The following is a 25815-nucleotide window of genomic DNA, read 5'->3' as shown; positions in this document are numbered from 1 at the left end:
GTTTATTGATCCCCTATTTATTTGTTTTAATACTGGGGTTCAATAAATTCATACTTTAGACTGCTGCTCAATTATTTCAGTGTAATTCTCAATTTAATAATAATGGAATCGCGCTCTGTAGGATTTGAACCTACGACATCGGGTTTTGGAGACCCGCGTTCTACCGAACTGAACTAAGAGCGCTTTATTCTCATAAATTATTTTATATGATCCCTTATTATTGCTCATATGATAAGTGATATCATATAATAAGTAATAGTTAGGGATAGGGATGACAGGATTTGAACCCGTGACATTTTGTACCCAAAACAAACGCGCTACCAAGCTGCGCTACATCCCTTTCCATTGGTTTCCAGTATCATTATAAAGAATCTTTGTCTTATTTTCCACATTTTTCTTTTCTTCGTTGATATACATATCAATTATCCTATCATTTTTCTTTTTTTTTTAGTTTCCTAGACTATAATATAGAATAGAATATGAAAAAGAAATATTCTATAGAAGAAAGAAAGAATATTGAATTAAATTAAAAAATAGAATAAAAATAGAATTTAAAATAGAAAGTATAATAAGAATAAAGAATAATATGTATATAAAGAAAAAAAAAAGAATATATAGAATAGAAAATAGAATAATGAAAAAATTCAAAAGAAAATAATTCGTTTATTAAATAAACGAATTATTCGTAATTAATATAATAATATTAATATAATATAGTTAAATATTTTTTATGAAAAATAGAATAAATAATATTAATAAATACTAGAATCAAATTAATAAATACTAGAATCAAATAAAAAGAAAATATTCTAAAAAAGGAGGATTTGAAATGCGAGATCTAAAAACATATCTTTCCGTGGCACCAGTAATAAGTACTCTATGGTTCGGGGCTTTGGCGGGTCTCTTGATAGAGATCAATCGTTTTTTCCCAGATGCATTGATATTCCCCTTTTTTTCATTCTAGTTATTGGCACAGCACGGGAAGGGGTGAAGAAAATCAATTCAATATCTGTAATTAATTAATTAATTCCCTCTTCTTTATTTCTTATTTTTGAGAATGAAAATTTTTTCAATTAGAAAAGATAAAAGTGGATTCAGCCTCAGTGAAACTCGGAATCTGGTCTAGGCTTCAATGGAATTGAATTAAGAATTTCATTCCATTTCTATTAATAATAAATAGAGTGAGACCAAAAATAAAAATGGAATGGATAGGAAGGGGGCAAAATATCATACAAGATACTTAAATGAAAACTAAAATATTGTACTGCGATTCGAAACAAAATATAGTTCCAAATCATTATATTACTTAATGATTACTGTACTACATTAATTGGAACGAAATCTTTCAGAAGTTTATTTCGAATTATTAACTTTTAATATTTTTCGTTCCTTTTTTCTTCTTCGCTTCGACTTCGAAAATAGAAGAGTTAAGTGAATTAAAAACCCAAAGGAGAGGTTCATGGCCAAGGGTAAAGATATCCGAGTAACTGTTATTTTGGAATGTACCAGTTGTGATCAAAAGAGTGTTAATAAGGAATCAACGGGTACTTCCAGATATATTACTCAAAAGAATCGACACAATACGCCTAGTCGGTTGGAATTGAGAAAATTCTGTCCCTGTTGTTGCAAACACACGATTCACGCAGAAATCAAGAAATAGAGAAAATTGATCGCTTATGTGTTACCTTTCTAACCAAGGAACATAACATGTAATAAAACAATCTTTCATATATGTATATAATTTTTAATTAAATTATATACATATATCATTATAGAACATATATTTCATTATAAAACATATATTTCATTATAAAACAAAAAAAAAAAAGAAACTAAGAATAGAAAGAAAAAAAAACAAATCTTCTTTTAAGAAATGCGATTTTTGGAATAGGAATAAACAAACCATGGATAAATCTAAACGACTCTTTCTTAAATCCAAGCGATCTTTTCGTAGACGTTTGCCCCCGATTCAATCGGGGGACCAAATTGATTATAAAAACATGGGTTTAATTAGTCGATTTATTAGTGAACAAGGAAAAATAATATCTAGACGCGTGAATAGATTGACCTTAAAACAACAACGATTAATTACGATTGCTATAAAACAAGCTCGTATTTTATCTTCGTTACCTTTTCTTAATAATGAAAAACAATTTGAAAAAAGCGAGTCGACTGCTAGAACTGCTACTGTTTTAAAAAAAAAAAAAAATAGAGTTACTCCTTAATTGAATTCAAATTTGTATCTAAACTCAAATCAAACGTGGATTGATGTTTTGTTCGAAAACTCCAACAATTCAATTTGGGTTGTTATATTGTAATAAAAAGGATAATCCGTTAAGAAGAATAAATCTTTTTTTGATTCAGCTTGGTTGTTTATTTTGATCACTTTATCATATGAATTCTAATTTTATCATACAAATCTCTATTCTATACCTTCCCGGAGCTCAGTCTCCGGGAAATTTTAGTTTTTATGAGCTCGTTGGCAATCATAAAAAGACAATTCTCTTTTAATATAGCTATTTGTGCAACTATTTTACGATTAAGAAGCAATTGCTTCTTGTATAGATTATAGATGAAATTATTGTAAATATAGTATATTTTTGGATTCTCGCGAATTACTGCATTTATTCGACTAATCCATAAACCGCGAAAATCTCTTTTTTTCCTATCTCTATCCCGATGAGCCGAAACCAAAGCTTTAATTTTCTGTTGAGGAATAGTTCGAGTAAGTCTTGAATGAGCCCCGCGAAAGCTTGATGTAAATAAACGAATTTTTGTCCTCCGTTTCCGAGCTATATATCCTCGTTTAATTCTGGTCATTGAGTAAATGAGACTTTGGTGAATAACTATTTCATTTTTTTCTTTCAGTTATTCTTTTCTTCTTCCTAGTCTATTAATAACAAAGATGGATTCTTCCAATGTATAAAAAAAAAATTCCAATGGCTTTTGCTACTATAACCTTCCCAACCACGATTTTTTTCTAAGTATTTAATTTAACTTTGAAATAAGAAATTGTATTGATACTAGGTATCAAAAAACATAGTAAATTAAATAGGATATAGATAAAAAAAGAATGGGTTCCATCGTTTCTATGATTCTTTTTTAAACGACTAGGTCCTCTCTATACACCGGAGCCCCTTCTTTCATTTAATCCTTATTTAATCAATGTTATTGTTAACTTGTACAGTTCACATTCTTTGGCTCTACCCATGAAATATTTAGTAATAGGTTTTTTACAACGAAATCAAGTTATACAGTAACGGTGTTTAAGTATGAAAATTAGCTGGGTAACTGACCTTCTTATTCCGTTTTTGCAAAATAAATTAGGGGCATAATTTTTCTTTAATAGTATTTTCTCCGCTTAGTGGGTAACCATTTGTTACCAATGGAAAAGTGTTTCTCATCTTAAATTGCAAATTGGGGTGATTGGGTTTACACCAATCGAAATCATAAATTTTATATATGATAGAAGAATGCTTATATTATTAATAGATTTTTTTTTAAGTTAAGATAGTGTGAATGGAGTTCTTCCATTCACACTATCTTAACTGATCGCTAATACTGAAAAAATGGGTTTGGTTTCTTTTTTTTTTTATTAGTAGAATGATCTAAACGAGTCACACATACACCCTGGTACATGTCCCTCGGCGCTGAGGGCATCCCCGAAGAGCGGGGGATTTCGTGACATTTCGGATTGGCTGTCTTGTGTTTCTAATAAGTTGTTTCATAGTTGGCATGGTGGATCCTATAGACATAATGAGCCGGTTTAGATCAATCCTAACCCGATGATTATGAATTACTTATATTTTATTAATTTAATAGATTAATTAATAGAAAAAAAAAGTTATATTAAATTAAAAGGATTAAGGAGATAAAATTCAATCTCAAATCCTGTATTTTTTTTTGAGAAGAATCTTAGTTACTAATTGTTTATTGAAGTGCTATAATATCAACAATTCCGTGGGCTTGGGCTTCTGCTGCTGACATAAAAACATCCCTTTCCATATCTTCAGATACAACCCATAAAGGTTTACCCGTTCTTTGTACATAAACCCTTGTGATAGTTTCACGCAGTTTCAGTAGTTCTCCCGCTTCCACGATAAATTCTCCCGTTTGTGCCTCATAAAAAGAACTAGCGGGTTGGTGGATCATTACCCTGATTATATAACTTTATAAGTCTTTTCTTTATCTTGATAAAGATTTTGATGCGGATTTTCCCAATATTAGTCAATATTTTCTTTCGTCCTCAAACTAAGGTGAAAAGAATAAATACAAATAAGAAAATAAATGAGCAAAGATAAGATTCAATAACCGTACAAGCATTTTTTGCGTATTGATGCATACGGCTTTTCTTTTCCACGTATGCAATTTCTTTTTTTCCTCTATGGATAGAGTATTTTCTCTATGGATTTTTTTCCATTGAAGAAAAAAAAATAGAAAATCTACTGGGTTTTTTGGATCCAGATCCTTAAATAATAAATAATACAATAACCAACCTTCCTTTTTCTTTTTGAGTATTTTTTTTAAATACTATGATGGTTCCGTTGTTTTCTTATTTCGTCTTTTTTGTTATTCAGCAATCCGAAAGTTTCTTGTTTTTTATCATATGTTTTTTATTTTCTAATTAAAATAAATATTGTTAGACATAAATATTGTTAAAAGCTTTTTGGTATGAAAACTAAAAACAAAAAAGTCTGTGACACTAAAACTAAACTAGGTTCCTGATAGATCAGATAAAATCGTAAAAGCCCTCTCTTTCATACTACTTTTTCGATACATAATCAAATGGTTTAAAAAACAAAAATTTGTATATCGAATTCGAAGTACCATGCTATTATTACTTAAGTATTTTTATGGCGAAGGTATAGTCTTCATATATATTCTCAAATAAAAGAATCATTGGCGCCAAGCGTGAGGGAATGCTAGACGTTTGGTAATTTCTCCTCCTGCCAAAAGAAAGGATCCCATTGAAGCGGCTAATGCCATACATATTGTCTGTATATCTGGTTGTACATATTGCATAGTATCATAAATAGCCATTCCGGGTATTATCCACCCACCCGGAGAATTTATAAACAGATACACATCTCTGTTATATTTTTCTATACCGAGAAATAGCAGAATGCCAATAAGTTGATTCGATAGTTCACTATCGACCTCTTGGCCTAAAAAAAGTAATCTTTCTCGATAAAGTCGATTGATTAGGATTTAATCTTATACCTTAAGAGCCGTACATGCACCTTTTGATGCATACGGTTCACTAAAAATCATATAAACAAAAAGGAATCAATGTGTCTATTTCAACCCTCTTTCCCTTTTCATAATGGACTCTTTCGAATTTTTAACGAAAAAAAATGTACTAAATTTATTGAACTAACTTCTCATTGATGTATTGCTTTCATCGAGATCGAACACAAATCACAATGTAATTTTCTTGTTTCTGAATGGACTTCCTCAATTCTTTTAGGTTTCTTTTCTACTCTAAGTAAGGATAAGGATCTGCCCGATTTTTATTTGCACATATAGGACAAATATTACAATACCATGTCTTTTTGTTACGACTTATCTCTTCTCTGAATTTATTATTTCATTTTTTCTGTAAAATATATGATATGATAGAAGTAGTAATTGTGGATATATTACCAATTGGTTTTTTTCTAAACAGAGTCTGGATACTTCGTTTTATTGGTCCAAGCAAGCCAACCATAAATTATTTTGAATTTCGAATAGTAATCTGGATACCCCCTCCAAAAAATAAAAAATCGATCGAATTGCACTTCATTACACTTCACGCTCCAAATTTTGGATGATTCAATCATTCTTTTTTGGTGGTGAAAGAGAGGATATCTCAATCGGGGGGGAGAACGGGGAAATCCCGTATGACCAAATATATCTGACAAGTCGCACTATATATCAATCCAAGATGCATTTCCTTCTCCAGGACTTCGAAAGGTTACTTTTGGAACACCAATGGGCATAAAATAGAGAAAAAAAGAAAATAAAATAATATATTTAACTTTAGTGTGGAAACGTAAGAATGGGTTTATTGTGTTAAAAACAATTTGCTTTTATTATATTGTATTTTTTATAAATCATAAAAAAGGGAAGAGTAAAGATAAAGATAGAGTAAAGTTGTTACGAATGGGTCCTTGGGTGATAAACGAATATGTCTGCATTTACATATTTAAATACTCATAGAGAAAATTGTCAACCCCCCCTTCCCACCATTGCGTATTCTTACTTATCGGGTATAGAATAGATCTGCTTCTTCTTGTTCCTACAAATATGATTGTTCCACTATTACTAAACACTATTACTAAAAAACTAGAACAAACATTAATTCTTTCTCCGAGATAATCTACTAAAAGGTAAAAGGTGAGAATCCATAGTATAGTTTTTTCCAGTGCAATAAAGTTACATAGTGTCTATTTTTTGTTGATATAAGGGGTATTTTCATGGGTTTACCTTGGTATCGTGTTCATACTGTTGTATTAAATGATCCAGGCCGTTTGCTTTCTGTTCACATAATGCATACAGCTCTGGTTGCTGGTTGGGCTGGTTCGATGGCTCTATATGAATTAGCAGTTTTTGATCCCTCTGACCCTGTTCTTGATCCAATGTGGAGACAGGGTATGTTTGTTATACCCTTCATGACTCGTTTAGGAATAACCAATTCGTGGGGCGGTTGGAATATCACCGGGGGGACTATAACGAATCCGGGTATTTGGAGTTACGAAGGTGTGGCCGGAGCACATATTGTGTTTTCGGGCTTGTGCTTTTTAGCGGCTATCTGGCATTGGGTTTATTGGGATCTAGAAATTTTTTGTGATGAACGTACCGGAAAACCTTCTTTGGATTTGCCCAAAATTTTTGGAATTCATTTATTTCTTGCAGGAGTGGTTTGTTTTGGTTTTGGAGCATTTCATGTAACAGGATTGTACGGTCCTGGAATATGGGTGTCTGATCCTTATGGATTAACGGGAAGGGTACAATCCATAAATCCCGCATGGGGTGTGGAAGGTTTTGATCCTTTTGTTCCGGGGGGAATAGCTTCTCATCATATTGCAGCAGGAACATTGGGCATATTAGCGGGTCTTTTCCATCTTAGTGTGCGTCCACCGCAACGTCTATACAAAGGATTGCGTATGGGAAATATTGAAACCGTCCTTTCCAGCAGTATCGCTGCTGTCTTTTTTGCAGCTTTTGTTGTTGCTGGAACTATGTGGTATGGTTCAGCAACTACCCCCATTGAATTATTTGGTCCCACTCGTTATCAATGGGATCAAGGATACTTCCAGCAAGAAATATATCGAAGAGTTGGTGCTGGGCTAGCCGAAAATCAAAGTTTATCAGAAGCTTGGTCTAAAATTCCTGAAAAATTAGCTTTTTATGATTACATCGGCAATAATCCAGCAAAAGGGGGATTGTTTAGAGCGGGCTCAATGGATAATGGAGATGGAATAGCCGTTGGTTGGTTAGGGCATCCCATCTTTAGAGATAAAGAGGGGTGTGAACTTTTTGTACGCCGTATGCCTACTTTTTTTGAAACATTTCCGGTTGTTTTAGTAGACGGAGACGGAATTGTTAGAGCCGATGTTCCTTTTCGAAGGGCAGAATCGAAATATAGTGTCGAACAAGTAGGTGTAACTGTTGAGTTCTATGGTGGCGAACTCAATGGAGTCAGTTATAGTGATCCTGCTACTGTGAAAAAATATGCTAGACGTGCTCAATTAGGTGAAATTTTTGAATTAGATCGTGCTACTTTGAAATCAGATGGTGTTTTTCGTAGCAGTCCAAGAGGTTGGTTTACTTTTGGACATGCTTCGTTTGCTCTACTCTTCTTTTTCGGGCATATTTGGCATGGTGCTAGAACCTTGTTCCGAGATGTTTTTGCTGGGATCGACCCAGATTTGGATGCTCAAGTAGAATTTGGAGCATTCCAAAAACTTGGAGATCCAACTACAAGAAGACAGATAGTATGATAGAGCATTCTTTTGTTCCTTTTCGACTTTTTTTGTTTTTGTTGTTATGATTTGAATTTGACATAAAGAACCAGATAAATCTTGATTCGACTCAAAACACTTTGTTTTCACTTTTTTTCTTTATCCGAGAAATGAGCTCCAATAAACAATAAACAGGTATGAAAGCTATAATTGTAAACCACGATTAAATCTATGGAAGCATTGGTTTATACATTCCTCTTAGTTTCGACTTTAGGAATCATTTTTTTCGCTATCTTTTTTAGAGAACCCCCTAAAGTTCCAACTAAAAAAATGAAATGATTTTTCATTATCTCAATTGAAGTAATGAGCCCCCAATATTATATTAAGGGCTCATTACTTCAACTAGTCCCCATGCTCTTCGAATGGATCTCTTAGTTGTTGAGAGGGTTGCCCAAAAGCAGTATATAAGGCATACCCAGTAAAACTTACAAGTAAACCAGATATAGAGATGGCAACTAGGGTTGCTGTTTCCATTATAATTCTAAAAATTCTTAGAATTCCAAAATTTCAAGACCACAATGGATCTATAGGATATAGATCCTATATTTACAGCGGAATGGTATACAAAGTCAACAGATCTCAATCAATATAAAATAGGATTTATGGCTACACAAACTGTTGAGGGTAATTCTAAGTCTAGTCCAAGACGAACTATTGTAGGGGATTTATTAAAACCATTAAATTCAGAATATGGTAAAGTAGCTCCGGGGTGGGGAACTACTCCTTTGATGGGTGTTGCAATGGCTCTATTTGCGATATTTCTATCTATTATTTTGGAGATTTATAATTCGTCCATTTTACTGGACGGAATTTCTATGAATTAGATTCACAAGAATCAAGTAACTAGCTTTTCAATAGAAAACTAAGGTTAAGCATTTAGGTTTTTTATCGTTAGCCTATTTCATTTTGATTTGGTAGTTTGATCGTGAAACTTCTTTGTTTCTGTATTTCCGGAATATGAGTGTGTGACTTGTTATAATGGATCTTATTGATAGTACAGAACATAAAAAAAATGGATCTGTCATCTTGATAGAGATGATTTTACCCCGTCAGATATTTATTCTAGTATCTGGAGTACGGAATATAGAAAATCAAAAATATTCTTAAAATATTAGAACTATGATTCATACTAAATATTTAGACCTCGTAACTGGATTTAAAAAAACTTTTCAAAGAGTTGAAAGAATAAATTGAAAAATGAAAATTATTTAAAACTTCCGTCGATTATCTTTATTTTGATCAACGGACAAATGTTTCTTTGTTCTATCTATTCATTGAATAAGTGATGATCCAGCAGTTCTTACTCAGGGAATTTTTGGACTTCGATTAAAGGTTTTTTTTGAATCATCGTGGTCATGATACGAATCTGATGTTTTTTTTAATTGATTCATATGGTCCTAACAAGAGAATTCCTATCAATAATAATAATTAAGAAAACAGCAGTAAAAAAAAGAACATTACACACAAATAAAAAATGGAAGTAAATAATAGAATATTCAAGAGGCCTACTGTAAATAAAGACGAGTGAGCCGACTTGATATTTTGGCATTATAACCACAAAGAATAGTTTTCGGATTTCTATTTTTTCTTATCTTCCGAAAAGATTGGAATCATAGGATTCCGTTAAGAAGTTTCAAGCTTTCTATTACACATATCTGTTTTCATTACAACCAGTATTTGGGTATTTTTGTTTGAGCCGTACGAGATGAAATTCTCATATACGGTTCTCGGGGGGGGTACCTTAGTTTACCTATCTCAATAAAGTCTATGATTGGTTCGAAGAACGTCTTGAGATTCAGGCGATTGTCGATGATATAACCAGTAAATACGTTCCTCCCCATGTAAACATATTTTATTGTTTAGGAGGAATTACACTTACTTGTTTTTTAGTCCAAGTAGCGACGGGATTTGCTATGACTTTTTATTATCGTCCGACTGTTACTGAAGCTTTTGCTTCTGTTCAATATATAATGACGGAGGCTAACTTTGGTTGGTTAATCCGATCAGTTCATCGATGGTCGGCAAGTATGATGGTCTTAATGATGATTCTGCACGTATTTCGCGTGTATCTCACAGGTGGCTTTAAAAACCTCGCGAATTAACTTGGGTTACCGGTGTAGTTTTGGCTGTATTGACCGCATCTTTTGGTGTAACTGGTTATTCCTTACCTTGGGATCAAATTGGTTATTGGGCAGTCAAAATTGTAACAGGCGTGCCCGAAGCTATTCCTGTAATAGGATCCTCTTTGGTAGAGTTATTACGCGGAAGTTCTAGTGTGGGACAATCCACCTTGACTCGTTTTTATAGTTTGCATACTTTTGTATTACCTCTTCTTACTGCCGTATTTATGTTAATGCACTTTCCAATGATACGTAAGCAAGGCATTTCTGGTCCTTTATAGTAAATATGAATCATAGATATTTGTAATTAATCATTTCTTATTTGGGGGAGGAATATATTTCATTGCTACAAATATGGATTATTTAAAAGAATAAGACATGTATTTGGATATTTTCCTTCAATTTAACAAAATTGGATTATTATTATTTTTTACATACACGAATAGTTGAAGGGAATTCTACGAAGAAGAAATGGATTATGGGAGTGTGTGACTTGAACTATTGATTGGGCCACGCAGATATATGATTTTCTCTTATCTGCCACATTTGAATTTACAATTCAATGTGTCTTTATTCCAACTACCACGCAAGGTCCGTCCCTACAGAGGATAGGCTGGTTTCACTTGTAAAGAATCTTTTCTATGATCAGACTCGATCATATCCTGCATGAACAGGCTCCGTAACATCCAGTAAAAAAAGTGATGTGGGATAATCTGAATTATATTTTCTCTATTTCACTGAACTTAATAGTATGGAAATGCATTCATTTCCTATGCATTGACTCGATTTATGATACTATCGGAGTAAACCAAGTGGATCTAAAGAAGAACAGGGGTTAGATTATATTAGTAACAAGTAAATCCTTTGTACGTAAAAAGTTCCAAGATTTTTTTTTTGGGGGGGGGGTAAGAATTGCAAGGTTTGAGATCACCCAAAAAAGCACTATTCACTTTGAAAGCCTACTTGGGTATTGAGCGTTTACTTAAGTTTACTTAATAATAAAAGAACTTAATTTTTTTTTTTTGCAGATAAGATAATTGTAACTTCGGAGAAGAAAATAAGGTTTATTTTCTTACATGGAATCTTTCTATATGTGTGGATAACATATGCATTTTTTCTATGGATACATTCGAAATGTTTGATTCGTGCTCGAGCCGGATGATGAAAAATTATCATGTCCGGTTCTTTCGGAGGATGGATCTATAAGAATTCACCTATCCTAATAACAAAAAAACCTGACTTGAATGATCCTGTATTAAGAGCTAAATTGGCTAAAGGAATGGGTCATAATTATTATGGAGAACCTGCATGGCCCAATGATCTTTTATATATTTTTCCAGTAGTAATTCTGGGTACTATTGCCTGTAACGTAGGATTAGCGGTTCTAGAACCATCAATGATTGGAGAACCCGCGGATCCATTTGCAACTCCTTTGGAAATACTACCCGAATGGTATTTCTTTCCCGTATTTCAAATACTTCGTACAGTGCCCAATAAGTTATTAGGCGTTCTTTTAATGGTTTCGGTACCTATGGGATTATTAACAGTACCCTTTTTGGAAAATGTTAATAAATTCCAAAACCCATTTCGCCGTCCAGTAGCAACAACCATCTTTTTAATTGGTACCATAGTAGCCCTTTGGTTGGGTATTGGAGCAACATTACCTATTGAGAAATCTCTAATTTTAGGTCTTTTTTAAACTTTTTAATTAAATGGATTCAATTGTGAAATAAAATATCATGCCATGTATATTGTGTATCTAGGGAGAATTCATTTTGAAACGACTAATCCCTAGATACATCTTTTGGCCTATTCCGAGTATATGGATTTACTTTTGGAGATTAAAGAGGGGTGTGAACTTTTTTGTTAACGCCGTAATCCTACCTTTTTCTTGGAATCATTTCTCGGTTGTTTTAGTTAGTATCGGGAGCGGAATGTAGATGCCGATCGTCTCCTTTCGAAGGGCAGAATCGAAATATAGTGTCGAACACCGTAGTGTGTAACTGTTTGGAGTGTCTAATGGTGGCGCAACTCAGAATGGAGTCAGTTATAGTGTGATCCCTTGCTACTGCTGTTAGGTAAATTATTCCGGCCTAGACTGCTCGAATTAGGTGCAATTTTCGTTGACATAGATCGTGTCACTTTGAAATCAAATGCGGTGTTTTCGTATTCTAGTCCAAGAGGTTGGTGTACTTGTTAGGACAGCTGGCTGTCTTTGCTCTACTCCTGTCGGTTTTGGTACTTCTTTTATCGGTAGCAACTACTTTGGCATGAGTGGCTTAGAACCTGTGTCCGGAGATTGGTTTGCCTCTGGGATCGACCCAAGATTTGGATGCTCAAGTAGAATTTGGAGCATGTTCCTAAAAACTTTGGAGATCCTACTAAAGAAGACAGTATCTATAGAATAGAGCATCTTTTGTTCCTTTTTCGACTTTTGTTTTTTGCTTGTGGGTGATTTGAAATTTGACAATAAAGAACCAGATAAATCTTGATTCGATCCTCAAACACTTATGTTATTCACTTTCTCTCTCCTTATCCGAGAAATGTAGCCCAATAAACAATAAACAGAGTATGAAAGCTATAATTTGTAAACGCGACGAAATTAAATCGTATGGAAGCATTGGTTCTTATAACATTCCCTCTTGAGTTTTCGACTTTAGGAATCATTTTTTCGCTAGTCTTTTTTTAGAGAACCCCCTAAGAAGTTCCAACTAAAAAATGAAATTGATTTCTTCATTATTTCAATTGAAGGTAATTTGAGCCCTCCAATATATATTAAGGCTCATTACTTCTAACTAGCCCCATGCTCTTCGAATGGATCTCTTTTATGTTGAGAGGTTGCCACAGAAGCAAAGTATACTAAGCATACCCAGTTATACTTACAGCTAAACTCCAAGATATAGAAGAGTGGCAACTAGGTTGCTCGTTTCATTTTATAATTCTAAAAATTCTTAGAATTCACAAATTTAAGACCACAATGGATCTATTAGATATAGGATCCTATTATTTACAGGCGGAATGGTATACCAAAGTCAAAACAGAATCTCAATCAATATATAAAATATGATTATGGCTACACAACAAGCTGTTGAGGGTAATCCTAGAGTTCCAGTCGTTAAGCGAAAACTATTTGTGAGGGATCTTATTCAAAACCATTAAAGATTCAGATATGAGTAAAGTAAGCATCCGGGGTGGGGAACTATCCTTTGATGGTGTTGCAATGGGCTCTAGTTGCGGGATATTTCTGATTCTATTCATTTTGGAGATTTTCTAAATTCTGTCCATTTTCACTGAACGGAAATTTTCTATGAGAATAGAATTTAGTACGAAGGAGATCAATGTAACTAGCTTTTCAATAGAAAGACTGAAGGTTAGCACTAGGCCCGTTTTATTCATTGCCTATTTTCATTTTGATTTGGTAGTGTGACTCGTCTAATCTGTTGTTTCTGTATTCCGGAGAGTATGAGTGTGGTGACTTGTTTAGAGGATCGGCTTATGTGAATTACGAGAGAACATTAAAAGTAAAAATAGGATCTTCATCTGATAAGATGATTTTACCCCGTTCAGATTATTCTTAAGTACTGGAGTACCGGAATATAGAAAAAATCAAAAATATTCCTTAAAATATTAAGAACTAATGATTGCATACTAAAATGATTTAGACCTCGTACTGGATTTAAAAAAACTTTTCAAAAGAGTGAAGAGATATACAATTGGAAAAATGGAAAATTATTAAAACTTCCGTCGATTATTTTATTTGATCAAGGACAAATGTATTCTTTGTTCTATCTATCTCTGTGAAAGTGAATGATCCAGCAGTTCTTACTCCAGGGAATTTTTGGACTTACGATTAAAGGTTTCTCCTTTTGAATCATCGTGGTCATTATAGCGCGTAATTCTTGATGGTTTCTTTTAATTGATTCATATGTCGCTATACATAGAGAATTCCTATCTAAATAATAAATATAAGAATCTGTATATCTGGTTGTACATATTGCATAGTATCATAAATAGCCATTCCGGGTATTATCCACCCACCCGGAGAATTTATAAACAGATACACATCTCTGTTATATTTTTCTATACCGAGAAATAGCAGAATGCCAATAAGTTGATTCGATAGTTCACTATCGACCTCTTGGCCTAAAAAAAGTAATCTTTCTCGATAAAGTCGATTGATTAGGATTTAATCTTATACCTTAAGAGCCGTACATGCACCTTTTGATGCATACGGTTCACTAAAAATCATATAAACAAAAAGGAATCAATGTGTCTATTTCAACCCTCTTTCCCTTTTCATAATGGACTCTTTCGAATTTTTAACGAAAAAAAATGTACTAAATTTATTGAACTAACTTCTCATTGATGTATTGCTTTCATCGAGATCGAACACAAATCACAATGTAATTTTCTTGTTTCTGAATGGACTTCCTCAATTCTTTTAGGTTTCTTTTCTACTCTAAGTAAGGATAAGGATCTGCCCGATTTTTATTTGCACATATAGGACAAATATTACAATACCATGTCTTTTTGTTACGACTTATCTCTTCTCTGAATTTATTATTTCATTTTTTCTGTAAAATATATGATATGATAGAAGTAGTAATTGTGGATATATTACCAATTGGTTTTTTTCTAAACAGAGTCTGGATACTTCGTTTTATTGGTCCAAGCAAGCCAACCATAAATTATTTTGAATTTCGAATAGTAATCTGGATACCCCCTCCAAAAAATAAAAAATCGATCGAATTGCACTTCATTACACTTCACGCTCCAAATTTTGGATGATTCAATCATTCTTTTTTGGTGGTGAAAGAGAGGATATCTCAATCGGGGGGGAGAACGGGGAAATCCGTATGACCAAATATATCTGACAAGTCGCACTATATATCAATCCAAGATGCATTTCCTTCTCCAGGACTTCGAAAGGTTACTTTTGGAACACCAATGGGCATAAAATAGAGAAAAAAAGAAAATAAAATAATATATTTAACTTTAGTGTGGAAACGTAAGAATGGGTTTATTGTGTTAAAAACAATTTGCTTTTATTATATTGTATTTTTTATAAATCATAAAAAAGGGAAGAGTAAAGATAAAGATAGAGTAAAGTTGTTACGAATGGGTCCTTGGGTGATAAACGAATATGTCTGCATTTACATATTTAAATACTCATAGAGAAAATTGTCAACCCCCCCTTCCCACCATTGCGTATTCTTACTTATCGGGTATAGAATAGATCTGCTTCTTCTTGTTCCTACAAATATGATTGTTCCACTATTACTAAACACTATTACTAAAAAACTAGAACAAACATTAATTCTTTCTCCGAGATAATCTACTAAAAGGTAAAAGGTGAGAATCCATAGTATAGTTTTTTCCAGTGCAATAAAGTTACATAGTGTCTATTTTTTGTTGATATAAGGGGTATTTTCATGGGTTTACCTTGGTATCGTGTTCATACTGTTGTATTAAATGATCCAGGCCGTTTGCTTTCTGTTCACATAATGCATACAGCTCTGGTTGCTGGTTGGGCTGGTTCGATGGCTCTATATGAATTAGCAGTTTTTGATCCCTCTGACCCTGTTCTTGATCCAATGTGGAGACAGGGTATGTTTGTTATACCCTTCATGACTCGTTTAGGAATAACCAATTCGTGGGGCGGTTGGAATATCACCGGGGGGACTATAACGAATCCGGGTATTTGGAGTTACGAAGGTGTGGCCGGAGCACATATTGTGTTTTCGGGCTTGTGCTTTTTAGCGGCTATCTGGCATTGGGTTTATTGGGATCTAGAAATTTTTTGTGATGAACGTACCGGAAAACCTTCTTTGGATTTGCCCAAAATTTTTGGAATTCATTTATTTCTTGCAGGAGTGGTTTGTTTTGGTTTTGGAGCATTTCATGTAACAGGATTGTACGGTCCTGGAATATGGGTGTCTGATCCTTATGGATTAACGGGAAGGGTACAATCCATAAATCCCGCATGGGGTGTGGAAGGTTTTGATCCTTTTGTTCCGGGGGGAATAGCTTCTCATCATATTGCAGCAGGAACATTGGGCATATTAGCGGGTCTTTTCCATCTTAGTGTGCGTCCACCGCAACGTCTATACAAAGGATTGCGTATGGGAAATATTGAAACCGTCCTTTCCAGCAGTATCGCTGCTGTCTTTTTTGCAGCTTTTGTTGTTGCTGGAACTATGTGGTATGGTTCAGCAACTACCCCCATTGAATTATTTGGTCCCACTCGTTATCAATGGGATCAAGGATACTTCCAGCAAGAAATATATCGAAGAGTTGGTGCTGGGCTAGCCGAAAATCAAAGTTTATCAGAAGCTTGGTCTAAAATTCCTGAAAAATTAGCTTTTTATGATTACATCGGCAATAATCCAGCAAAAGGGGGATTGTTTAGAGCGGGCTCAATGGATAATGGAGATGGAATAGCCGTTGGTTGGTTAGGGCATCCCATCTTTAGAGATAAAGAGGGGTGTGAACTTTTTGTACGCCGTATGCCTACTTTTTTTGAAACATTTCCGGTTGTTTTAGTAGACGGAGACGGAATTGTTAGAGCCGATGTTCCTTTTCGAAGGGCAGAATCGAAATATAGTGTCGAACAAGTAGGTGTAACTGTTGAGTTCTATGGTGGCGAACTCAATGGAGTCAGTTATAGTGATCCTGCTACTGTGAAAAAATATGCTAGACGTGCTCAATTAGGTGAAATTTTTGAATTAGATCGTGCTACTTTGAAATCAGATGGTGTTTTTCGTAGCAGTCCAAGAGGTTGGTTTACTTTTGGACATGCTTCGTTTGCTCTACTCTTCTTTTTCGGGCATATTTGGCATGGTGCTAGAACCTTGTTCCGAGATGTTTTTGCTGGGATCGACCCAGATTTGGATGCTCAAGTAGAATTTGGAGCATTCCAAAAACTTGGAGATCCAACTACAAGAAGACAGATAGTATGATAGAGCATTCTTTTGTTCCTTTTCGACTTTTTTTGTTTTTGTTGTTATGATTTGAATTTGACATAAAGAACCAGATAAATCTTGATTCGACTCAAAACACTTTGTTTTCACTTTTTTTCTTTATCCGAGAAATGAGCTCCAATAAACAATAAACAGGTATGAAAGCTATAATTGTAAACCACGATTAAATCTATGGAAGCATTGGTTTATACATTCCTCTTAGTTTCGACTTTAGGAATCATTTTTTTCGCTATCTTTTTTAGAGAACCCCCTAAAGTTCCAACTAAAAAAATGAAATGATTTTTCATTATCTCAATTGAAGTAATGAGCCCCCAATATTATATTAAGGGCTCATTACTTCAACTAGTCCCCATGCTCTTCGAATGGATCTCTTAGTTGTTGAGAGGGTTGCCCAAAAGCAGTATATAAGGCATACCCAGTAAAACTTACAAGTAAACCAGATATAGAGATGGCAACTAGGGTTGCTGTTTCCATTATAATTCTAAAAATTCTTAGAATTCCAAAATTTCAAGACCACAATGGATCTATAGGATATAGATCCTATATTTACAGCGGAATGGTATACAAAGTCAACAGATCTCAATCAATATAAAATAGGATTTATGGCTACACAAACTGTTGAGGGTAATTCTAAGTCTAGTCCAAGACGAACTATTGTAGGGGATTTATTAAAACCATTAAATTCAGAATATGGTAAAGTAGCTCCGGGGTGGGGAACTACTCCTTTGATGGGTGTTGCAATGGCTCTATTTGCGATATTTCTATCTATTATTTTGGAGATTTATAATTCGTCCATTTTACTGGACGGAATTTCTATGAATTAGATTCACAAGAATCAAGTAACTAGCTTTTCAATAGAAAACTAAGGTTAAGCATTTAGGTTTTTTATCGTTAGCCTATTTCATTTTGATTTGGTAGTTTGATCGTGAAACTTCTTTGTTTCTGTATTTCCGGAATATGAGTGTGTGACTTGTTATAATGGATCTTATTGATAGTACAGAACATAAAAAAAATGGATCTGTCATCTTGATAGAGATGATTTTACCCCGTCAGATATTTATTCTAGTATCTGGAGTACGGAATATAGAAAATCAAAAATATTCTTAAAATATTAGAACTATGATTCATACTAAATATTTAGACCTCGTAACTGGATTTAAAAAAACTTTTCAAAGAGTTGAAAGAATAAATTGAAAAATGAAAATTATTTAAAACTTCCGTCGATTATCTTTATTTTGATCAACGGACAAATGTTTCTTTGTTCTATCTATTCATTGAATAAGTGATGATCCAGCAGTTCTTACTCAGGGAATTTTTGGACTTCGATTAAAGGTTTTTTTTGAATCATCGTGGTCATGATACGAATCTGATGTTTTTTTTAATTGATTCATATGGTCCTAACAAGAGAATTCCTATCAATAATAATAATTAAGAAAACAGCAGTAAAAAAAAGAACATTACACACAAATAAAAAATGGAAGTAAATAATAGAATATTCAAGAGGCCTACTGTAAATAAAGACGAGTGAGCCGACTTGATATTTTGGCATTATAACCACAAAGAATAGTTTTCGGATTTCTATTTTTTCTTATCTTCCGAAAAGATTGGAATCATAGGATTCCGTTAAGAAGTTTCAAGCTTTCTATTACACATATCTGTTTTCATTACAACCAGTATTTGGGTATTTTTGTTTGAGCCGTACGAGATGAAATTCTCATATACGGTTCTCGGGGGGGTACCTTAGTTTACCTATCTCAATAAAGTCTATGATTGGTTCGAAGAACGTCTTGAGATTCAGGCGATTGTCGATGATATAACCAGTAAATACGTTCCTCCCCATGTAAACATATTTTATTGTTTAGGAGGAATTACACTTACTTGTTTTTTAGTCCAAGTAGCGACGGGATTTGCTATGACTTTTTATTATCGTCCGACTGTTACTGAAGCTTTTGCTTCTGTTCAATATATAATGACGGAGGCTAACTTTGGTTGGTTAATCCGATCAGTTCATCGATGGTCGGCAAGTATGATGGTCTTAATGATGATTCTGCACGTATTTCGCGTGTATCTCACAGGTGGCTTTAAAAAACCTCGCGAATTAACTTGGGTTACCGGTGTAGTTTTGGCTGTATTGACCGCATCTTTTGGTGTAACTGGTTATTCCTTACCTTGGGATCAAATTGGTTATTGGGCAGTCAAAATTGTAACAGGCGTGCCCGAAGCTATTCCTGTAATAGGATCCTCTTTGGTAGAGTTATTACGCGGAAGTTCTAGTGTGGGACAATCCACCTTGACTCGTTTTTATAGTTTGCATACTTTTGTATTACCTCTTCTTACTGCCGTATTTATGTTAATGCACTTTCCAATGATACGTAAGCAAGGCATTTCTGGTCCTTTATAGTAAATATGAATCATAGATATTTGTAATTAATCATTTCTTATTTGGGGGAGGAATATATTTCATTGCTACAAATATGGATTATTTAAAAGAATAAGACATGTATTTGGATATTTTCCTTCAATTTAACAAAATTGGATTATTATTATTTTTTACATACACGAATAGTTGAAGGGAATTCTACGAAGAAGAAATGGATTATGGGAGTGTGTGACTTGAACTATTGATTGGGCCACGCAGATATATGATTTTCTCTTATCTGCCACATTTGAATTTACAATTCAATGTGTCTTTATTCCAACTACCACGCAAGGTCCGTCCCTACAGAGGATAGGCTGGTTTCACTTGTAAAGAATCTTTTCTATGATCAGACTCGATCATATCCTGCATGAACAGGCTCCGTAACATCCAGTAAAAAAAGTGATGTGGGATAATCTGAATTATATTTTCTCTATTTCACTGAACTTAATAGTATGGAAATGCATTCATTTCCTATGCATTGACTCGATTTATGATACTATCGGAGTAAACCAAGTGGATCTAAAGAAGAACAGGGGTTAGATTATATTAGTAACAAGTAAATCCTTTGTACGTAAAAAGTTCCAAGATTTTTTTTTTGGGGGGGGGGTAAGAATTGCAAGGTTTGAGATCACCCAAAAAGCACTATTCACTTTGAAAGCCTACTTGGGTATTGAGCGTTTACTTAAGTTTACTTAATAATAAAAGAACTTAATTTTTTTTTTTTGCAGATAAGATAATTGTAACTTCGGAGAAGAAAATAAGGTTTATTTTCTTACATGGAATCTTTCTATATGTGTGGATAACATATGCATTTTTTCTATGGATACATTCGAAATGTTTGATTCGTGCTCGAGCCGGATGATGAAAAATTATCATGTCCGGTTCTTTCGGAGGATGGATCTATAAGAATTCACCTATCCTAATAACAAAAAAACCTGACTTGAATGATCCTGTATTAAGAGCTAAATTGGCTAAAGGAATGGGTCATAATTATTATGGAGAACCTGCATGGCCCAATGATCTTTTATATATTTTTCCAGTAGTAATTCTGGGTACTATTGCCTGTAACGTAGGATTAGCGGTTCTAGAACCATCAATGATTGGAGAACCCGCGGATCCATTTGCAACTCCTTTGGAAATACTACCCGAATGGTATTTCTTTCCCGTATTTCAAATACTTCGTACAGTGCCCAATAAGTTATTAGGCGTTCTTTTAATGGTTTCGGTACCTATGGGATTATTAACAGTACCCTTTTTGGAAAATGTTAATAAATTCCAAAACCCATTTCGCCGTCCAGTAGCAACAACCATCTTTTTAATTGGTACCATAGTAGCCCTTTGGTTGGGTATTGGAGCAACATTACCTATTGAGAAATCTCTAATTTTAGGTCTTTTTTAAACTTTTTAATTAAATGGATTCAATTGTGAAATAAAATATCATGCCATGTATATTGTGTATCTAGGGAGAATTCATTTTGAAACGACTAATCCCTAGATACATCTTTTGGCCTATTCCGAGTATATGGATTTATTCTAAGGATTCAAATTACACATTTTCACCTTTATTTTTATAAATAATAAAAATATGAAAAAAAAAAACCAATGCCAATGGATTTCAAATTTATGCGAAATGCTTTTCTATTTCTAAAATGTCTAATATATGTTTTACATCTTCTACACGAAAATGTTCCATTTCCATAAGGTCTTCTTGACTATTATTCAAAAGTTCTAATAATGTATGAATATTGGATCTTTTGAGACAATTATAGATCTTGGGAGGCAATTCTAATTGGTCAATAAAAATGGATTTCAATGCTATTCCTTTTTTATTTTTCCTCAGTTTATCCTTAGCCAATATATCATGAAAAGTAAAAAGGGGTAAAGTAACCTTGTGTTGATTTTTTTCTAAATGAAAGGGATCTTCTTCTGCATGTAAAAAGGGAATAAATAAATCAATCAAATTCCGAGAGGCTTCATAAAGCGCCTCTTTAGGAGTTAAACTCCCATTTGTCCATATTTCGAGAAAGAGTATCTCTTGTTTTTTTTTTCCCATTCCCATAGGAATGAATACTATGATTTACATTTCGAACAGGCATGAATACAGCATCTATGGGAAAACTTCCGTCTTGAAAGTTTTTTAGTGTTTTTATACGATATCCGCGATTCCTCTCAATTTTTAATCCAATACACAAATTAATAGGTTCTGTTAGGTTGGCTATATGTTGTGTATTATCAATGATTTCCACAGAAGGTGGTAAAATGATGTCTTGAGCAGTTATATATCCAGGACCTTTGAAACAAATAGATGCGTCTTGAGTTCCATACAGATTACTTCTCAATACAATTTCTTTCAAATTCATTAAAATTTCATGTACTGATTCTTGAATACCTACTATGGTAGAATATTCATGTGGTATTTTCTCCGATTTTGCACGTGTAATACATGTTCCCTCTATTTCTCCTAGCAAAACTCTTCGCACTGCAATGCCTATTGTATCGGCTTGGCCTTTCATAAGTGGAGACAGAATAAAGCGTCCATAATAAAGACGTTTACTGTCTACTCTTGATTCAACACACTTCCACTGTAGTGTCCGAGTTGATACTCTTATTTTCTCTCGAACCATAGTAATATATATATATTTGATCAAACCCTTGAATTGTTTATTTCTCTTGAAATCTTTTCCATGTTTATTTTTAATTTTACACACGTCTTTTTTTCGGAGACCTACATCCATTATGTGGCATAGGGGTTACATCCCGTATAAAATTTAATAGTATACCACTTCTACGAATAGCTCTTAATGCCGCATCTCTTCCGAGACCGGGGCCTTTTATCATGACTTCTGCTCGTTGCATGCCTTGATCCGCTACTGTTCGAATAGCATTTCCTGCTGCGGTTTGAGCGGCAAATGGTGTACCCCTTCGTGTACCCTTGAATCCACAAGTACCGGCGGAGGACCAAGAAATAACCCGACCACGTACATCTGTAACAGTCACAATAGTATTGTTAAAACTAGCTTGAACATGAATAACTCCCTTTGGTATTTTATGAGCATGCTTACGCGAACCAATACGTCCATTTTTACGCGAACCCATTTTTGGTATAGGTTTTGCCATATTTGATTATTTCATAAAAATAAGTCCGAGATATATGGATATATCCATTTCATTCAAAAACGGATCCTTTACTTTTTTCTAACTAGTTTCTAACTAGAATTCATATTCGATTTATATATATCAATTGTATTTTTATATTAATCGACATCGAATATGAATTTTTGAAATAAAATTTCAAATTGGAAATACCAATAATAAAAAATTTCTTCTAATATTTTATAAAATATATATTCTAATATTTTTATATTCTATTTTTATAGAAAATCCTCTTTTGTGGAAATATTATCCTTGTCTTTGTTTATGTTTTGGATTGGAACAAATTACTAGAATTCGCCCTCGCCTGCGAATTAATCGACATTTTTCACAAATTTTACGGACGGAGGCCCCTATTTTCATATTTGTAATTCCTTAATAAGTTAATACCAAATCTATTTATTGGAAGAAAATAAGGTTTCCTTACATTTTGAACTTGTACCCCCCCCCAAAAAAAAAGATTGTTGAAATTAAAAAACAGTCTAATTAAATTGAATTTTTTATGCTTCTTTTTTTTTTTCTACGGGCGTATACATATAAACATATAAAAAGTACGTCGAATCTTTTGAAAAACATAGCTTATAATTCAATTTTGATTATATAAAGGAATCTGAAACATACCCCTGGGAATTTATTCATTCAGGAATTAAATCCTCTTGAATCCTTTTTATTTTTTCTTTTTTTTTTTCCAATTCCAGTTTCAGTTAAACCCCCTTCGCACATTCACTAGTATATGAGGGGTGGGTGATATTCTAAATCTGTGTTTTCTCTCTCTCTTTTTGACAAAAATGGATAGAAATTTCTCATCTAATTCGTATTTCAGAAAGATTACCATATATAACATAAAATTTCTCCGCCTATTTTTTCTAATCGAGCCTCTCGATCTGTCATTATACCCCTAGAAGTTGAAAGAATTACAATCCCCATGCCTCCTAAAATTTTAGGGATTCGTTGATAATTAGAATATATTCGCAGACCAGGTGTACTGATCCGTTTTAAATTTAAAAAACTTTTATATGATCCTTTCTTATTTATTCTATACCGTAGAGTTAAAACTAAATAATATTTGTCGCTTTCCCTATGTTTTCTGACGTTTTCAACAAAACCCTCTCGTAAAAGTATTTTCACAGTGTTTTCGGTGATGTTAGTAAATGGTATTTGAACCATTTTTTTTCTATTCATATCAGCATTTCGTATATAGGTTATTATGTCAGCGATGGTGTCCTTACTCATGATAAACGAAAATGATTGTTGCTCCTTATTTTCAATATAATCAACATGCTCGTTTTTCTATTTTTTTTTCATTATTTCATTTAGATCATCCAATATATTTCATTTAGATCATCCAATATTAATATGAAATAGATAATAATTGTTATTTCTAATACTTAGAATAATTACTACAAAAGGGATATGTGTGAGATATAATATATTAATTAATCCATTTTCATTACAAAACAAATATATCCATATCACGGTTTTGCCTTATAATTTTATAATACCTCGGGTGCTAATGAAACTATTTTAGTGAAATTTAACTGTCTCAATTCCCGTGCGATTGCACAAAAGATTCGAGTTCCTTTTGGATTTCCTTCTTGATCAATGACAACTGCAGCATTATCATCATACTGAATTAGTATACCGTTGCTACGTTTGAGTTCTTTACAAGTACGTACAATTACAGCTCTGATCACTTCTGATCTTTCTAAGGTCATATTTGGTACTGCTTCCTTGATTACAGCAACAACAATGTCACCAATATAAGCATATCGTCGATTACTAGCTCCTAGGATTCGAATACACATCAATTCGCGGGCTCCGCTGTTATCAGCTACATTCAAATAGGTTTGAGGTTGAATCATATCATTTTTTTGTTCTTTCAGTCCAAAGATTGAAGTAAAAAAAAATATTCTGTGTTCAAAAATAAGGAACTTACAATTGCATTTTTATGTTTTCATCCTAAAGCCCTCTTTCCTTTGGTTTTCATTATTATCCTGAAATAATGAATTGAGTTCGTATAGGCATTTTTGAGGCTGCTAAAGAAATAGCCTTTCTGGCTATATTTTCTGATATCCCACCCATCTCATAAAGTATTTTCCCAGGTTTAACGACAGATACCCAATATTCGGGAGATCCTTTTCCCGAACCCATACGCGTTTCGGTGGGTCTTACTGTAACTGGTTTGTCTGGAAATATGCGTACCCATATTTGTCCACCTCGTCGGACATTTCGTGACATTGCTCGCCGTCCCGCTTCTATTTGTCTAGACGTGATCCAAGCGGGCTCAAGTGCCTGAAGAGCATATCTTCCGAAGCAAATATTATTACCTCGATAGGATATTCCTTTCATTCTTCCTCTATGTTGTTTACGAAATCTGGTTCTTTTGGGGTTCTAGTTGATGGTTGTTTCTCAATTCCATCTCTATTACAGAACCGTACATGAGATTTTTCATCTCATACGGCTCCTCGCGAATGAAACGATTCCAATAATATATATATATAAATCGATTTAATCGATAAAATAATATACACTAATATACATATGTTTAATGAATAATAGAATCGCGGGATTTTTGAGATTTCATAGAATCTATTAGTCTATTGGAAATTTGTATATCTTGTTTTGATATATAACTTAATATGTATTCTTATAGACAATTTAAGACAATTTTTGCTATCTGTATATAACTAAATAATATTGTTTTGTTATCTTATAATATTCTAACGAATCCTTATTTCTATTTTTCTTTTTTCTTTTATTATCATATCGTATCATATCGGATTGGCAAAAATAAAAAAATTCAATAAAATACAAATTTTCGCGGGCGAAAATTCACTCTTTTATTACCAAATTCAGATGGAATGTAGGGCATAATTCCTCAATAAAAAAGAATGGATTCTTTTTTGGTTTGTTCCGCCATCCCACCTAATGAATCATTAAGATTTGTTTAAAAAAAATCTTAGATATTCGCAGGTTTCGTCGTTCCCATCGCTTCTCAATTAATGGTTAGGTCTGAATTCTACAACGGAGCCTCTCTAATTATAAGATTTTTTTTAAATACTATTTCTTTTTTCTTGAATCAACCTTCTCAGTTTTTATTGATTCGGAGCTCTTGATTTGTTTGTGTTATGAATATATCCATT

The 25815-nt window shown here is 33.5% G+C and overlaps 2 protein-coding genes, 1 non-coding gene and 2 pseudogenes across 3 annotated transcripts in view; 2 read left to right on the top strand and 3 right to left on the bottom strand.

Annotated features, from left to right (window-relative positions):
- Positions 1-109: 109 nt before the first annotated feature.
- Positions 110-183, bottom strand: TRNAW-CCA. Its single transcript has one exon. It is a non-coding gene; the product is annotated as a tRNA-Trp (tRNA).
- Positions 184-6450: 6267 nt separating this feature from the next.
- On the top strand, positions 6451-11831 carry LOC113847007 (annotated as a pseudogene).
- Positions 11832-15550: 3719 nt separating this feature from the next.
- Positions 15551-21101, top strand: LOC113846864 (photosystem II CP47 reaction center protein-like). Its single transcript, XM_027475613.1, has 4 exons — positions 15551-17076; positions 17673-17904; positions 18846-19484; positions 20416-21101. The coding sequence occupies exons 1-4, from the start codon at positions 15556-15558 to the stop codon at positions 20919-20921; spliced, it is 2898 nt and encodes a 965-aa protein (XP_027331414.1). The 5' UTR covers positions 15551-15555; the 3' UTR covers positions 20922-21101.
- Positions 21102-21143: 42 nt separating this feature from the next.
- LOC113847607 lies at positions 21144-22660 on the bottom strand (annotated as a pseudogene).
- Positions 22661-22909: 249 nt separating this feature from the next.
- Positions 22910-25815, bottom strand: part of LOC113847944 (30S ribosomal protein S3-like) — a 3891-nt gene continuing 985 nt past the window's right edge. The window contains exons 2-3 of the mRNA XM_027477316.1: positions 24751-24964; positions 22910-24503 (exon numbers count right to left, since the gene is read on the bottom strand). Of these exons, the coding sequence (XP_027333117.1) occupies positions 24166-24503; positions 24751-24964 (552 nt within the window). The 3' untranslated portion in view covers positions 22910-24165. The remainder of the gene's footprint in view (positions 24504-24750; positions 24965-25815) is intronic.

Source organism: Abrus precatorius, unplaced genomic scaffold (assembly GCF_003935025.1).
Source record: "Abrus precatorius isolate BTA unplaced genomic scaffold, Abrus_2018 Scaffold0, whole genome shotgun sequence".
Lineage (NCBI taxonomy): Eukaryota > Viridiplantae > Streptophyta > Magnoliopsida > Fabales > Fabaceae > Abrus > Abrus precatorius.
Note: the sequence above shows the minus strand (reverse complement) of the source record. Positions and strands in the feature narration are given on the sequence as shown.

Bases quoted from the DNA above. Each gene is read 5' to 3' on its own strand.
- LOC113846864 (XM_027475613.1), top strand. From the start codon at position 15,556: ATGGGTTTACCTTGGTATCGTGTTCATACTGTTGTATTAAATGATCCA. The intron at 17,905-18,845 runs TGGACGGAATTT...GGGGGGTACCTT, and splicing joins TTATAATTCGTCCATTTTAC to AGTTTACCTATCTCAATAAA. The intron at 19,485-20,415 runs GCATTTCTGGTC...GTTCTTTCGGAG, and splicing joins TCCAATGATACGTAAGCAAG to GATGGATCTATAAGAATTCA.